This window comes from Pteropus medius, unplaced genomic scaffold, assembly GCF_902729225.1.
Source record: "Pteropus medius unplaced genomic scaffold, Ma_sr-lr_union100, whole genome shotgun sequence".
In the NCBI taxonomy this organism is placed as follows: domain Eukaryota; kingdom Metazoa; phylum Chordata; class Mammalia; order Chiroptera; family Pteropodidae; genus Pteropus; species Pteropus medius.
The window spans coordinates 10,211,192-10,227,279 of record NW_024350924.1 but is presented as its reverse complement, the minus strand read 5'-3'; the positions used below and the strand labels follow the sequence as shown (position 1 = coordinate 10,227,279).

Below are 16,088 nucleotides of genomic sequence, written 5' to 3'. Positions count from 1 at the left end.
TTGGTACTGACCACGTCCCCGTGAGTCCATGGCCAAGCGGAGAGGAGCTAAGAATGAGAGAGAGATGCCTCTCCTTCTGAACTTGCTCGCCAGCGACAGTGACCTAACGAGAGACGACGGTACTTCCACTGGCCCGGTTCCAGCTGGAGACCCGCATGCTCGCGTGGCAAGAGCAAAGAGGTGCATTTTGGCACTGGCGGGAACTTCTAATCCCGACTCCACCATTTACTAACGGGGGCGCCACGATCGTGTGACTTAATTTCTTTGAACCTCCATTTCCTCGAATGTGAAGTGTGGAAATGTCTGCCTTGCAGAATCGGAAGCTGCAAGGATTTCAGCGAAATAAAAATAGAACATGTATATGCGTGTGTCGCCCCCTCCCAGGGCTCGGCGCGTGGAGGGGACTCTCTCCCCGTCAGAGGAGGAGGAGAGGATATGATCCCGGTGGTGAGGGTGCCCCATCCCTGTCCTTTGGAACTGTCAGGTGACCCCGGTGTCTATTCTGAGTGCTGGCGGTTGTGATTCCTGAGACCATGTTCCCCGTGGCAGCTGGTGCTCAGCTCACCCATGTGGGCATAAAAGTCCCAGAAAGACCTGTTCCAGGGTGAGTGTCCCTTTATCTGGCGACAGGGAAAGGACGGGGAAGAGGAGTCCCCGGTGGTCCCAGTTTCCCTACCCTGGCCCCAGGAGCCTGACTGAGGAGGCTCAGCAGAGGGCTGGGCGGGCAGGGCTGCGGGCGGCGAGCGCAAGGGCTGTGGCCACCGTGACAGTGACCAGTGACGGCCGGCCGGAGGGCGGCGGGGAGGAGAAGGGCTCTGCCTCCTTCTGGGGAGCCCCGCGGTGAGGACAGGCTGTCAGGAGGCAGAGGGAAGAAAACTTTTTAAATGAGCAAAGAGTCTAAGAGCTCAGCACAGAGCGGGAGGAGGAACCGGGGTGGGGAGGAGGAAGGGGGTGGAGAAAGAGTAAGTAGGGAAGGGGGGAGGAGGGGAAGGCGACAGACCAGGTCACCGGTCAGGGCGAGGAAGGAGCAATGACAATCGAGAAACCAAGGGACAGGCTGGCCTTCTGTAGAAGGCGGCCAGAGGCCCAGGGGAACAGCCCAGCGAGCAGAAGGTAAGGTGGACTTGAATTTGAAGAGATAAAACTACCCGTTGGAGGGAAGGCGCCAGAAGAGAGAGCCTTGAATTCCAGGCTGGCTAAGGACAAGCTCCTGCTGGGTACCTGCGGGCTCTCCGCCCCCCCCATCCCTCCTGTGGACAGATTAAGGAGGCTGGTTTAGGAAGCCAGATAAATGACTTCCTTGGTTGACAAGGAGTTGTGGAAGGGTCGGGTGGAGGGCAGAGGCGCTGGCCCACCCCTGCGGAGCTGCGAGCTCCGGGCACCTTCCCGGGGTCCCCAGGCCATGTCCAAGCACTTTGGTTACGATGGAATTGGCCCTTGAAAAAACCATCGCTGTTTCGCGATGCTTCCTTGAAGCTTGGAATCGTTTTTGAAATGCTTTCCGTAACATCTAGGGGAGTGTTTTGATTTTTTTTTTTCTCCTTAAGGCATGTTGGATGGTTTAAAAATATTCCCTGTTTAGTTTCCTGCGGAGTATCATGGTCCGCGCTGTGGCTCGTGAGCAATCTGGCCTGCCACGCGCTGTCCTGTCTGTGGAGAGAGGCTGGTGAGGCCCGGAGGGGCACCTGGGAGGGGCGCCCGCTGGACGGTCCCTTAGGTCCTGGGCGCAGGGCGAGGGCGAAGGCTGCAGGGCGGCCGGGTTCCTGTCAGTCCCTTGACCTCTCTCCTGAGCACGTGGCACAGGAACCCGGACCCGGGTGCAGGACTTGGGATCTGGGGCGCTGAGTGGCTGTGTGACCCTCCCCCTCTGGGCCTCAGTTTCCTCGGCTGTAACGCGAGGGGTCTGAAGGAGGGGGACCGCTCTGGTTTCATTCAGCAGCTACATCGTGCGAGGCTGCGATGCCCTAGGCTCAGACGCAACTCAGTCACTGCAGAAAGGAAGCGGGCACCAGGCCTTGCCGGGCTCACCGCGCCTCCGTCCAGTTTTCTCTCCCAGTTTCTCCCCGCGGAGGCTCCCCTGGCTCCTAACCCCCCAGCATCTCACTGGGCCGCTTCCTGAACGAGCTCCGGCACCCCGGGGCTGAGAAGGAAGGGCGCTGGAGGAGCACGGGACATGGGGGCGCGGACCCGGGGGGAACCGGCCACACTGGACAGAGAGAGCCCAAGGCCCGCGTGCGGAGCCGTGGAGCTTCCATTTGCCCAAGGGGTGACCTCACGGCTGGGGGCATGAGCCGGTATTTAGGGGCATCCGAGCCTGACTTTTACGTCAGCCGGCCAAGCGGCCTCCATCCCTTCCCCCCACTGCCTCCCGAGCCGCAGCCCAGTCCAGACCCTGATTCACCACTCTCTGGGGACAGCTGTGAACTCGCCACCTTCCTGCCAGGCTCCCCAGGGCGGCAGAGCGCCCTCCAAGCTTTTCCCTCCGGCAGTGACCGCCGTGAGCACGGTGGAGGATCCTGGGAGGTGTGCTCCCTGGCTTCTGACCCGGCACCCCGGGCACCCCCTCGCCCAGACCTGTGATGCCCCAAGGGCCGCGGCACTGCCACAAGCAGGTGGCCCTGCCCTGCCACTGCCTTGGAGCTCCCGAGATGCCCTTGCTGGGCTCTGAAACTGGTCCTCGTTCCTGTCCCCCAGCTGCCCTGTTCCTGTCCCCTCTCCTCGTACTGGCTCAAAGGCCAAGGCCACTAGGACTGGAAAGGTCTCTTAGATTGCCAGCCAACCTCTTCTTTGACTAATAAGGAAAACGAGGCGTAGGACAGGGAAGTGACTTGCTGGAGGTGACACAGTCAGGGCCAGACAGTCGGGAGCCCACCCTGCTCACGCCCGCCCAGGGCTCCTCCACTCGGCCGTGGTTTCTGAGCCTCTGTCAACCCTCAAGCCTTCCTGCTTCTCCCGCTTAAGCATCTCTACAATCCCGTTTTGTGGCAGTGACACCCACCTGCCCACTCGCTCCTCACCTGGTGGGCGGGGCACGTGCAGGGGACGGTTCTGGGCATTAGCAGCCAGCACGTCTGCCACAGTCCACCTCTCGGATCCTTGGCTGATCCCACGTCTGAGCCCAGCCTGTTAAAACGGGACAGGGAGCCCGTGTGGGTCAGTCAGGGCAGGAGCTACGAGACCTGCACCTGCCTAGGCTTTGTCCCCTGCCCCAGGGAAGACCCCACCTACCGGGGGATCCTGGCAGCTTGCGTGGGAACTGGCCTCCGCATAGACTCGAGGATTGAGCTGACCGAAGGGGAGAGATGCTCGTTTTTGCTGGAAAGCTTCGAGTTTCCTAGAGAAGAAACTGCCTTCCTTTTCCTAGTCAGGAGCTGCTAGCTCCTGGCAAATGACAGCTTGATGCCGCTTTGTGAATCGGTTGTTTCTGACATATTAGCAAATCGCGGGCAAGAAAAATCCAGCCTTCATACAATCCACTCCCTTTGGAGGTGTCAGAATCAGAGGTACTGAAATAGCGCAGAAGATTTGCGTCCAGGGGTAGGATACAAGGGAGAGCCTGGGCATTCAGTCACATTTGGGTTAGACGTTCAACTGTGTGACCCGTGGGCGACTTATTTAATGTCTCTGATCTTCAGTTTCTGTGTCTTCCAAAGAGATTAGTAAATACCTTCCTTGTAAGTTTCACAAGGATTAAATAAAATAATGTCTTTAAAATGGCTGTCACAGACTAAGTACTCAACGAACAATACAAAAATAGGGTGAATCCACATCATCTGGTCCTCGGCCCCAGCCTCTTCGAATTGCATCTCATTTGATGCAAGGACCTTTCCAGGAGGTCCTCGCCGTGACATGTAATTCTGAGAAAGTTTTGCTTGGTCTTATGATCATAGATCTTTTTTTTTTTTCTGGAACTACTTCTGCTGACCTCTAAGCCGGAACTCAGGAAATCTAGATTTGTTTCTCGGCTTTGCCACTAACTTGCCATACTATCTATCACAAGTGGGTGAGACACACACTCCCCAGATGTTTTAGCTTGGAGCTGGAAGGGCCTTAGCAACCATCCAGCTCATCCGCTTGCTTCTGCCCACAAATGAACGCAGGCTCAGGTCTGCCTCGTCAGAACAAAACAGTCAAAACTGGAAAGAGCCTCTTTTACGAGGCCCTTGTTCACGGGGCTTCTAGAATTTTCATCGAACCTGGCATCTCACGATTCAGAACTTCCGGAGAGGGCAGCGGTGGTTGGGGGAGGGGAAGCCCCTTCCCCTCGGGTCACAGAGTAGGCAGCTTCCTATTTCTCTCCCAGGTAGATCCGAGCCGGTCTCGAACCTGCCATTGTGGGCTCGGCTTCAGTTCTGGTGGTTAGATTCAGAGGGCGGGAATCACACGTGAAGCTCACGTGTGATCACGGACTCACAAGGAGTCCATGTTCGTGCTCAAAGCTTGAGTGAAAGCAAGTTCAGAGGCAGGCTGGGCCGATTACGAGCACGAGAGGGGCCTCACCTGGCCGGAACCCCGCGGCCCCTTCCTCTTCGCCCCGGCATCCTCCTGCCTAATGAAATAACCAGTCGACAGATTAATACCCTTCCCAGGACCCTGAGAGTCCCCCTCCCCCTCCTGGGGCCTCTTGGGGGTCCTTGCTATGTCACTCTAACCAGACTGCTGTACCATCCAATTCTGCATCAAGTTGGCTAGTTGGATTATATTTGAGAAGACTTTTTTTTTTTTTTCTGGAAAGGTCAGAAAAGAAAAACGGAGAACGAACACTGAGCACCTACTGTGTGCCAGGTACTGTTCTAGGTGACGCCACATGTCCACACAGTGTTTAATCTCCACGAGTAAACGTTCCCTTTTTTTTTCCAGCTGAGGAAGAAATTGAGAGGTCAAGTGACTTGCCTAAGATCACATCACTAGAGCGTGATGCAGGCAGGGTTCCAATCCCGCTTTCTCAGGAACCACGGGTCCCTCCACCTAACTATTTCTGGGTCCTTTGCTCTCATTATGATCTGACATCGATGAAACACCAGAGCCTGCTGTCTGGCCAGCGAGAACCCGGCCGTGGACGCTGCCGCAGCCAAGAGCACTGACTGGCTAAAAAAGGAAATAACTTTCTATATGTGAATCGTGGCCAAATGGTGGCAGAGGCTGAAGTCTGGGAATCCCGACCAACGCGAGCTGAGGGCCCCGATGTAATTGTTAATTCTGCGAGCTGCACGTGCACGAGGTGGCCGGCCAGCGAGCCCCAGGCGACAAGGAAAAATGCTGGGCCCCCGTGGGGACGCAGGAAAGCCCTGCTGGGGAGCTAAGGGACTGGAGTTCTCCACGCAGGTTCGTCCCCAGCTGTCAGTCCGGGGTAGGGCCTCCTTGATTTTCTTTCTCTTTTAGAGACACAGAGAGAACATGGGCTTTAGAGTCAGGTTCAAGGCCCTGACGTGGCATTCGCTAGTTGGGCGACTTTGTCCAGGTGACGTAGCCTGCCAGACTCGGTTTTCTCATCTGTAAAATGGGATAGCGCTGCTTCCGTAGCTGGGATAATGCTGCTTTCCTAGGCAGGTCCACGTAAGGGTTGGAAAGCAGAGGTGGACAGGGTTTCAAACGCGGGAAGCTCTCCACTCAGTGCTATCTGTTATCATTGTTACTTAATTTCCCTGGACGCCAGTCTTCCTTTTGTATCAGAGTAAGGGGTCAACTTTGATCTCTAGATTCCTTTCGGCTCTACCGTATGATGAATCTAAGACAAGATGGTGGAAACTATAAATGTAATTTTCATTAATAACTGCACAGGTATCAATCAACCCCCTTGAAGGGGGCGTTGATTAATACAGATCTCCCAGTATTTCATCGTAATTGAATATCTCCATTTGCCAGTTCCTCCCGTCCACTCCTTACATATATTTCTTCCTCCAGCGTTTTAGGAAGGAAAATGACTTACCCCAGCCTAATTCTCCTTCTCCACTTTGCCTGCTCCTTCCACGTCCTTGGCTTTGAAACAACTGTCTGCCAGCAGGGTGTCTCTGAGCAGAGGCTCTGTCTTTGCCAGAATAAAATAATCAGATTGAAAGAGGAGTTAATTATCTGCCACTGGCTGGGGTAGGAGGGAAACTAAGGCGATATTTTGTCTCAGCCATCTGTCTCTATTTCCTCTCACTCAACTCTATGTCCCTCGGCCCTCTCTAGTGATCAAGGGTCAGGGGTTCAAGGTTCAAGGTTCAGAGGGCCCCCCCACCAGACTTCTAATTCTGAGAAAGTTGCCCAAACCGCCCAAGTCAATAGCTGCAGCTCCATCATATACCCGGTTCTTTCCCCAGAGGCTGAAGCTGCTACCCCAGACCTAAATCAGGAAAAGAATGTAAATTTTAAATGTAAGAATTACCCCCAACCGTTTACAGATTAACTCCCTATGCTAACAGTCCTCGCACAAACATCTCTGGGGCCGGCATCTTAGGGAAAAGTGTCTAGCCCTTGACTGGTAAGAATTTTCAAGAAAAGAACTTGAGTCAATTTCGATAGAGTCTAGCTAAGAGCTGGGTGCGAAGCCACCTCCGCTGCTGACGAGCTGTGTGATCTTGTCCCTGTCACCCTGTCTGAGCCCCGTAAAAGGGGACGGGGCGGTCCCCGCTTCCTCAGTCTGTTGCGACACTCAAATGAGCAAATATACATTAAAAAGGTTGCAGAGTGCCTGGCACACAGAGGAGTCTTAATCAGTGTGATTTGATTATTCCTATGATCACCTAGATTCAAATTCTCTCTTCGTTTAACGCTGGGTGAACTAGAAAATGGAGCTGAGCCTCTCCAGGGACAGTGAAGGGTACTGAAGTCACCGAGGATCAAGACCACTTTCTCACGCGATCCTCTCCATTTTAGGGAGAAACTGCTGGGTCGAGGGGACCGTGGAAAAAGGTCCACTAATGAATATGGTACAGAAGAGTTCTGAGGTGACGGTCACCTTTTCTGTTTCACTTTATGAAGCCACCGTTGATGTCTGGCATCACTTAGGAACCCAATAAACACTTTCCGAACCAAGTCGCGCTGACAGGACACCGTGTCCAAGGCTTTAAGCGAGGTCCTTCGGGTCTTTTTGTGACAGAATTCTTCACTGGGCAGCAGGTCAACCCTGCCCTGTGCCACATCCCAATGGACAGTGGGCAGAATTACAGGGCGGGGCCAGGGGCTGGTATTATTACTATGAATAACAACCTTTACTGAGAACCCGAGATTTGTTAGATACTGTCCAGAACAGGTGTCATCGTCCAAAATTAGACTCAGACTCTGCAGAGTGGTCTTATAATCTAATTTTGACAAACATGGGGGAGCTCCCCAGTGACCCCGGGGTGGGGGTGGGGGGAGGACGCAGAGAAGGGATAGTCCGCGCCGACAGAATCTGCTTGAGACGCATCTGTGCTGCTCAGCTGGGTGGACGGCTCTGTCACGGGCAAAGGGAAGGCTCAGGGGCTTTCGTCTCTTTGGTGTCCTGGTCACCACGGTCATGGTGCAGTGTCCCTCGGCCACCTTCCCAAGTAGGCCCATCTGCTGTCATGAGGTGTTTTGAGGGACCCAAATGCCATAGCGGTTTTCTTTAAAAGTAACGAATCAACTCCCAGGGGTGAGGCACAATAGTGAGCACTAAGCAGGAGGAAGGGCGAAGATTTCAGAGGGAGGGGACGGAGAGGAAGGATACGCGGTGTGTCTTCAAGGGGCTCGGGGTTGAGCTGAGAGACAACACACAGCCAGTAGAGAGAATAACTCACTTGGCGAAACCGAACTGAATTATTCTTCATAATCGCTTCCTTCGCTTCACTAAAGGGTCAAGTTGTAAAAGCGTGACAAAATATTTTCGATCGAGTAAAAATCCGATTCTCTAAAGTATTGTCACTAAACGGGAGAGTCGGAATGAAATCGCCGGGCTGCCTGGGATTGGGGTTGGGGGTTGGGGGGAGCTGGGGGTGGGAGCCGATTATGGACCCAAGGGGGAAGTGTAGGCTCTATAGAGAGAGATGGGAGGGCGGGCGGCGGGGGTGGGGGGAGCGCTCTGGTGAGCACCGGACCCTATCACGCTCTGGACTGAAGCCCTGGATGTCCGCACTAGACTTTGCTTCTTCGAACGAGCCTCTTCTCTTCCCTATCTGTCTCTTCCTCTGCAAAACAGAGGCAGCACCCATCACCCCACCAAGCAGTTTTCAGGATTCACCCTTTCAACCATAAAAATTGAGTGTCTCTACGTCTTGAATGTATTCAGACTTGAACAAACAGCTCTGGTCCTGCCCTCTCGGAGTCAACAAGAGAATGTAGGAGAAGCATATTTTGAATCGTGTAAGGGTTTATTTTTTATCACTGGACTTTAGAGGGAAGAGCTGAGTCTCCCTGGGGTCACTTTGCAAACTCACCACTACACCAAACACTTTTTTTCAGCCATTCAGAAAGCATTTATTATGTACCTAATGAAAGAACCCTAATGGAATAAGAATACAAAGCAGGAGACAGGGCTTTGGCCTTTGAGACGTCTAGTACCCATCTGAGGGCAAAAGCTGTTAAATAAAGGGCACGAATTATGCCTGAATCCATGAACTTGACATCTATCTCTCGCTGAGCGCCTAATATGTGCCAGGCTTGGTACCACTCATTTTCAGTCCCCAGAACAGTGGTAGGCACACAGTAGGGACTCAGAAAAGTACTTGTGCGTTGGCCGATGGACAAGAACTTTTTGGAGGATAAATTTAAAGCAGCATGCAACCGAGTGGGAGAAGGTGCCCCACCTGCTGCAAGGCGACTTGGTCTTCGGGAGACATCGAAGGGGCCGAGGGAGATTTGAGAAGACGTCTCCGCTGTCTAACTCAGATCTGCGGGGTCAGAAGAAAGGTCCCGGCTGAGTTTATGTTCATCTGTGTTGCCTAAGTTGGGTTGCTGTGGAAACACTGGCTGCGGAGGGAGGCGACGCAGCCAGCGCGAAGGGGAACGCTGGGCCGGGAATGCGGATGCTGGCATTTTATTCCTGGCCCTATAACACGTGGAGTAAGGTTACGACGTGAGTCCTGCTCCCTGCACACAAGTGCCTGCCTTCGGCCCTTTCTCTCATCCAAGCTCCACGTCCTGCCACGAGCTCTCTGGCATCTGCTCCGGACGTGTTGCTTTGTCTCGGGATACGACGCCCTGGAAGAGGATGCTGAAGGTTCTGGGGTGAAGACGCCTCGGGGCTGGGATGCTCTTGTCCAGGTTCTAGGAACTGTCTGCTTTCACCGTGGATGATTCGGAACTCGTGTCGGTTGCAAAGGGCTGTAGAGTTCCATTCTCCAGGGATCTCTGGAGGGTCCCGACTGAGCGAGGCCCTCCCCGGCCCCCTACGCCAGAGCCGGCCTCCCGCCACACGTGCCTGTCGCCCTTCCTTCAGTTGTCATATCGTGCTTTATTGCAGTTACGTGTTTAATTTCTCCCCTTCGTGAAAGGAAATAGAGGCGGCTAAGCTGGGTAAAGGCGGGGACCCCGCGTTTGTCTTTCTAACTGCTGATTCCTCAGTGCCCACCTGATGCCTGGCACCTGCGACCCACTCAACAAACTTTATCAAACGGAGGGAGCACGAGGAACCGAGAGAGCAAGCTGAGAACTCGTGGGCCGTGGACGACACGCGTGTACCGGGAACTGCGGAGCTTTCGGTAGTGGCTCCGTGCGGGGAACAGGGGGAGGAGGTGGAGTGAGGCTGTGCTGTGGACGGTCTCGAGTGCAAGTTTAAGAGTCTGGACTTTATAAGGTGTAGGAAACCCGCGAAGCTCAAAGCTAAGGCGGCGGGAGATATTACCATTGTACTGGATACTCTATTCGTGGCATGGACAGCTTCCTTTGCCCCTCCTAAGGCACTTCCTGCCAAGAAAGGAATAATAACCTACCAAGCATTTAAATTCCACACAGCCGGGAGACTCAATGACTATGTAATCTACAAGTCTCTTTGGCTTAGGTTGTGGGGGACCCACAGGGACCCAGTGTAGCGGGGAGACTGACTTCAGCCGGGGACTTTTCCTATTATAAACCGAGCAGCTCGAATGTGGTAGCAAGTTTAAGTTTCTCTGACCTTGCCTGAGTCGTCCGGAAAGTGACAAATGAGATGTCCTTTCTCCTCCTTGCCCTTGACGCCCAGGGGGTCTGCCCCACCCCCAGGCACCCTTTCCAGCCCTGTCCGATGTCCCACGTCGTGCCCCTCTGTGCCCTTCCAGGTGGGACTCGCTGGACACACACGAGGGAGTCAGCAGCGAAGCCTCTTGGCGGCCCACGCCAAAGCGCCACATTCTTTGCCCGGAACTATTTTTACACTTCCTTGGGGACTTGTAAGGAATAAGTGACAGGGTCAGAAGATCAAGGGCAGAGCCTTCAGGGACGGAGGAGAGTTTGGAAAGCTCCCTCTTGTTTCTCTGTCCGTCCCCTTCCCATTTCCATCCCTCCTCCGCTGCTTGTCCCGTGTCTGTCTTCGCCTTTGTGAGGCATCTCTCTCTCCTCTCTCCTTTCTCCTTCCTTCTCCAGTTCTCGTCCTTCCCCCCGAGTCCCCTCGCTAGGAAGGGCCGCCTCGTCTTCAGTTCTTACATGCCGAGCCCCGTGCTAAGCGCGTTTCATATATCGGCCACCTCGCCACACTCTGAGAGCTAAGTCATACTATCCCCATTTCGCAGATGAGGAAATTGCGACCCAGATCCAGGAACCCCTCCAGGCTCAGCGCATATCACCAGGGTTCGAACTCCGTCCAGCTAAGCCCCAGGCCGTCTTCTCTTAACGGGCACAAGGTCCCTTTTTCTCCATTTCCAACTCCCCCTGGTCTCTTCCCTCTTTCTGCTCCTCTCCGCTCCTCCCCTCCCTCCCCGTCTCCCAGAGCTCACCACATCCTGGTCCCCACAGGCACGTGGCTGTCCCTCAGGGCACTGAACACTGTGCACGTGCCCAGAAGAGATGACGGCCCGTTGGAACTCTTATCTAATCAACCATTTTCCTTTGGAGCAAACGGCTCCACATTTTTCCACATTTGCAGGATAAAGGGAGGGGGGGCGCTTCACCACTTTTGGAAAAGGGCAGATGTCTGATCATACACCAGAGGAAAGGCCTCGAGACCTAGCTGGGTCTTTGATATGGAGGGGAACAGAGATAAGGCCCCTTCCACTGACTCTGCGTACTCTGGGGGAGGAGTGGGAGACGGGAGGCTGGCCTCTGTCAGGGTATCGACTCAGGAGCTAAAGAAGCCTGGACCATGACCTATGGCACCCCCACCCAGTCCCTCCTCATACGCATAAAGAGTGTTCGGATAGAAACCTGGGGCCCGTTGGCAACAAAGATGCAAAGGTCAAGGTTTGAACTTGACAGTCTCTGAGGTCCCATCAGAATCTGAGGTTTTATGATTCTAAGAAAGGAATATTATATTCAGCTTTCGCCTATTTTTTTTTTTTTTAAATTCTGTTGGTTAGGACTGGTTAAGCCATAAGGACATGTATTGCTCATCGAGAATCCTGGAGGTACGCGACTGGAGAGTTTCAGAGGCCTCAGGGCACTGGCCAGCATTTCTGAGATTCTCGGGGCAGCTTGACACATCTTGGTTCACACGCCCTGTCCATAGGCAGGAAGCGGTGGGGGTGGGGAGATTTCAGGTGAGGCTCCCCCTCCCCCCCCCGTTAACTGAGGGATGGGGAGCCTTTCCTAGAGCACCCCCTCCACCTGAGACGCCCCATACCTCACGGACCAGAACTGACTACAGTGGACACGGAGAGAGCTCTGCTAACGGGGCCCAGGATCTGGCGTGGCTGGATAAAGGAAGCCATTGCAGACAGGCAGGAAATGAGGCCGAAGGGGCAGGCGAGGGCCTGATGAGGGTGGGTTCTGTACGGGACCCACAGGTTTGGAGCATTTGTCGCAGATGCGCAGGTGAGCAGGCCTGTGCGGGCACCTCTATGTGTGTGCAGGACAGGCTGGGCTGTGCGGCTGACGGCTGCATTGCACTGAGCTGTCAGACACGGCACTGCCAGCCGCTTGCCGGCACGAAGCACTCGCCTCTGACAGCTTTAGCGGGTGTGACCCGAGACTTTTCATTCGCCCCCTCCCAGTCCAGCTGTTCCTTGCTGAATGGCCCCGACGGTTTGAGGGCGCTTCCCGAGGGGCCAGATTCGCCACTGTCCCTCTCCTCCTCCATCCAGCCATAAAAAAAAAAAAAAAAAAAAATCCTTTTTCTACCTAACAGCCTTTCGGGCACACGGAACATCTGCAGGATGATTTTCTGCATGTCACATGCTTCCCTCGTTTAATTCTCAAAATCCTCTGGTGTAGCGACGCCCATCCTCCTTTTAACGACAAGGAAACAGACTCAGCGAGGTAAATGCCCAGAGTCGCATTCGCAGACTCCAGCCCCGCGTTCTGCCCACCGCTCCGGTGTTTCCCCCGGTGTGTGTCTCGGTCCGCCTGCATCAGAGTCACCTGGGCTGCGTGTCACAGATCCAGACTCCCAGGGGTGAGGGTTGGCACCCCAGATCTCCCCAAGGAGACTGTCTGGGGGCGAGAGCACAGAATCCACATCGTAACACACATCTCAGTTCATTCCTAGATCCGTTAGTGTGGGAAGCATGCTCCAGTCCCGCGAACTCGAGCACTTTGAATCTATTTTTTCTGGGGGGGAATAAGTGAGCTTCGTGGGTGAACCTGACTGCTCACCCGCACGCTGGCATGAATCCCTGGCGGCCCAGCGCTGGCCTGGGAGCATCTCTCTCCTCTCCTCTCCCCCGTCTGCAGGAGCCTTGGCGTCCGCGCCCCACTGAGCCGAGATGGGCGACTGGAGCTTCCTGGGGGAGTTCCTGGAGGAAGTGCACAAGCACTCCACGGTCATCGGCAAGGTCTGGCTCACCGTGCTCTTCATATTCCGCATGCTGGTGCTGGGCACGGCGGCCGAGTCGTCCTGGGGGGACGAGCAGGCGGATTTCCAGTGCGACACGATTCAGCCGGGCTGCGAGAACGTGTGCTACGACCAGGCCTTCCCCATCTCCCACATCCGCTACTGGGTGCTGCAGATCATCTTTGTGTCCACGCCGTCGCTCGTGTACATGGGCCATGCCGTGCACCACGTGCGCATGGAGGAGAAGCGGAAGCTGCGCGAGGCCGAGAGGGCCAGAGAGGCCCGGGGCGCCGGCCCCTGCGCGTACCCCGTGGGCGAGAAGGCAGAGCTGTCCTGCTGGGAGGAGGCCAACGGCAGGATCATCCTGCGGGGCACTCTGCTCAACACCTACGTCTGCAGCATCCTCATCCGCACCACCATGGAGGTGGCCTTCATCGTGGGCCAGTACCTCCTCTACGGGGTCTTCTTGGACACCCTGCACGTCTGCCGCCGGAGTCCCTGCCCCCACCCCGTCAACTGCTATGTGTCCCGGCCCACGGAGAAGAACGTTTTCATCGTCTTCATGCTGGCCGTGGCCGGACTGTCCCTCGTCCTCAGTCTGGCTGAACTCTACCACCTGGGCTGGAAGAAGTTCAGACAGCGATTCGCCAAGTCGCGCCAGGGCGTGGCCGAGTGCCAGCTGCCCGGCCCCGCGGCCGGCCTAGCCCAGAGCTGCACGCCGCCCCCCGCCTTCAGCCAGTGCCTGGAAAACGGCCCGGGGGGCAAGTTCTTCAATCCCTTCAGCAACCAGGTGGCCTCGCAGCAGAACACAGACAACCTGGCCACCGAGCAGGTGCGAGGCCAGGAGCAGGTTCCCGGGGAGGGTTTTATTCACGTCCACTACTCCCAGAAGCCCGAGGTGCCCAGCGAGGTCTCCTCCGGTCACCGCCTCCCCCACAGCTACCAGAGTGACAAGCGCCGTCTCAGCAAGGCCAGCAGCAAGGCCAGGTCGGATGACCTCTCAGTGTGACCGTCCAGCGTGGGGGCACCAGGACCAGGTGGGAACAGAGGAGGCTCAGAGAGGGCAGACTGGCCCTCCTCACCCCCTCTCTCTCGTTCTCGTCACTGCTCTGATCCTTTCGGCCCCAGGTCTCAACGGCATTACTCGTGTATTCCGGAAGGTGTGCCGAGGGCTCTGGGAACACAGTCAGGAGACATGGCCACCCACCCCGGCGTCTGTCCCTTCCCCATCCTCTGCCTGGCGTACTCAGCGAAGCCTCATCAAGCGGGGTCGGGGAATGGACCGGGCGGGGAGAGCCGGCGGGCTGGGCTCACTCTCTGTGTACCAGCCACGCACCAGATGGGTTCGCCAGGTCCCTGTGGCTTACTTGACCTGACCGGCCTTCCTCCAGCCAGGAAGAGCCCAAAGTGCCCAACCGACAAAGACCAGGAATCAAGAAACTCGCATTAGATGCACTCTTGGGCCAAACCATGACGTGGTGGTGAGGTCTCCTTGGGCTGCCCTTGCCTGTGCCCCTCCCCTCAGCCTTCCCGAGAAAGAGGTTCTTGGAACTCGACCGGCAGCCTCAACTTTACAAGTGCCTTGGCATGTACGTCTGGCAAAAGTCCCACCTTGGTGATGTTGCGGCCTTTCCTTCTGCCAGGTTATACGACCGCCCCAGGGGGTTACGAGCTCCCTTAGTCACTGTGCACAGACTCCACTGGAATCCCTGCCACCACCTGTCATCCTGAAGCTCTTTTACAGTTCATCCCGGTGACAGAAACCATCCTTTCCCTTCCTCCCTTGGCTGTTCACCCAGTGCTCCCCTAAAGACCTTATCGACAAGAAGCCGTCGTCCTCGCTCAGATCCTGACCAGATCACCAGCCACAGAGGCCAGTGGAATTTCCCCAGGTCTTATTCAAACAAAGAGGACATTGTGCTTCTCAGATTCCCCTTGGGAAAAGAATCATTTTGCTGTGAAGATGAAAATTAAAGAGGAGAGAAAATACTGGAAATGGACTTTTCCCTCCTATTTATTTCCCTCGCTGACGGCCAACTGAGAGCGCCAAGAGGAGGTGTGGGGACAGCCAGGAGGCCCCCCGATCTCTCTCTCCCTGGAGGACAGCGGCCATGAAGCGTAGGGGGATCTCCAGCTCTCTCGGCAGGGTTCCCGTTTAAGAGCACAGAGATTCCTGCGTCTCCCTGGTGCTCCTAAGGGACTGCCAGGTGGTGACGGCGGAAAAGCCCCGCCTTCCCCAGGGACTGGCCTGGTTTTTCCATCCAGTCCATCCATAAGGGGCTGCCATATTGGATGAAGGTAAAGGATGCTCAGAATTGGATACTGAGACATATAGGGAGATGGTTACTTTTTAAAATGCGTGTGTGTGTGTGTGTGTGTGTGTGCGCACACGCTCCTGCTGTTTGGGGGGGCGGGTGAAGGGGAGGGGAGACCTCAAATAAGAAAAGGAAACCTTGGAGAAATTGTGTCTTGCCGCCCTTCCCTGCAGCTGCACTGTAAGGAGCTAAGCCTCCCGGTTTTCCGTGTCATCTGTCTGAACAGACAGGCGCACGAGGCTGGGACAGGGGAAGGTGAAGGTGCAGAAGGCGGCTGAGCCTCTGCCCCACCTGCCCATCTCCTGGCCCCTCTGCTGATATTTGGACGTTGCTGACGGGCGAGAAGAAGGACGAGGCTAGAGAGGTGGAGGGAACCGCCCGGGATGCCGTCCAGGGCAGAACGACCGGATCCCAGGTCCCCGGAGGCGATGCCGTTTCGTCTCTTGTCTGGCGCTGGCATGAAGACTCCAGAACAAAACCAAACAGACTCTCCGCCCCCGAAATGTGTTTGTGTTATGAAATGAGCGGTCTAGAATGAGAGCGTCCACGAGATCGGTGTTCGATGATAGGGCTTTCAGGAAGGAAAAAGGAAATATTACGTGTAGTTTGTCTCAATAAAGGCTGGCCTTACCTCTGTCTCTCCTTGTGTCCCTTTCATGCTGTGACGACCGGGGAAGGATGGCGGATTTGGGTGGGGAGGGATGCACTTGAACCTCCCCCGCCCCATCAGTCAGGCGGCAAAGCAAAGCTTCCGAGTCAGGCAGGCGAGGGTTAAAATCCCAGTTGCTGGTTTACAGCCGGACTCCAGCAAGCCACTCAATCTCTGAGCCTTGGTTTCCCCACCTGTAAGGTGAATCTAGTAATATTTTACCTCATAGGGCTGTTACATGACAGACCTTTCAGAAAGAACTCAGCAGAGTGCCTGGGAA

General features: G+C 55.5%; 1 protein-coding gene across 3 annotated transcripts; it reads left to right on the top strand.

The window, feature by feature from the left end:
- Nucleotides 1–1,098: 1,098 nt before the first annotated feature.
- Nucleotides 1,099–15,224, top strand: GJA5 (gap junction protein alpha 5). Of its 3 annotated transcripts, none has more exons than XM_039841382.1 (2): nucleotides 1,099–1,113; nucleotides 12,745–15,224. In XM_039841382.1, exon 2 carries the CDS (start codon nucleotides 12,777–12,779, stop codon nucleotides 13,851–13,853), a length of 1,077 nt encoding a protein of 358 aa, XP_039697316.1. In that variant the 5' UTR covers nucleotides 1,099–1,113; nucleotides 12,745–12,776; the 3' UTR covers nucleotides 13,854–15,224. The 3 variants fall into 3 exon arrangements, with proteins under 3 accessions (XP_039697316.1, XP_039697317.1, XP_039697318.1); XM_039841383.1 differs by lacking the exon at nucleotides 1,099–1,113 and adding an exon at nucleotides 4,746–5,325; XM_039841384.1 differs by lacking the exon at nucleotides 1,099–1,113 and adding an exon at nucleotides 12,313–12,330.
- Nucleotides 15,225–16,088: the final 864 nt, after the last annotated feature.

Bases quoted from the DNA above. Each gene is read 5' to 3' on its own strand.
- GJA5 (XM_039841382.1), top strand. From the start codon at position 12,777: ATGGGCGACTGGAGCTTCCTGGGGGAGTTCCTGGAGGAAGTGCACAAG.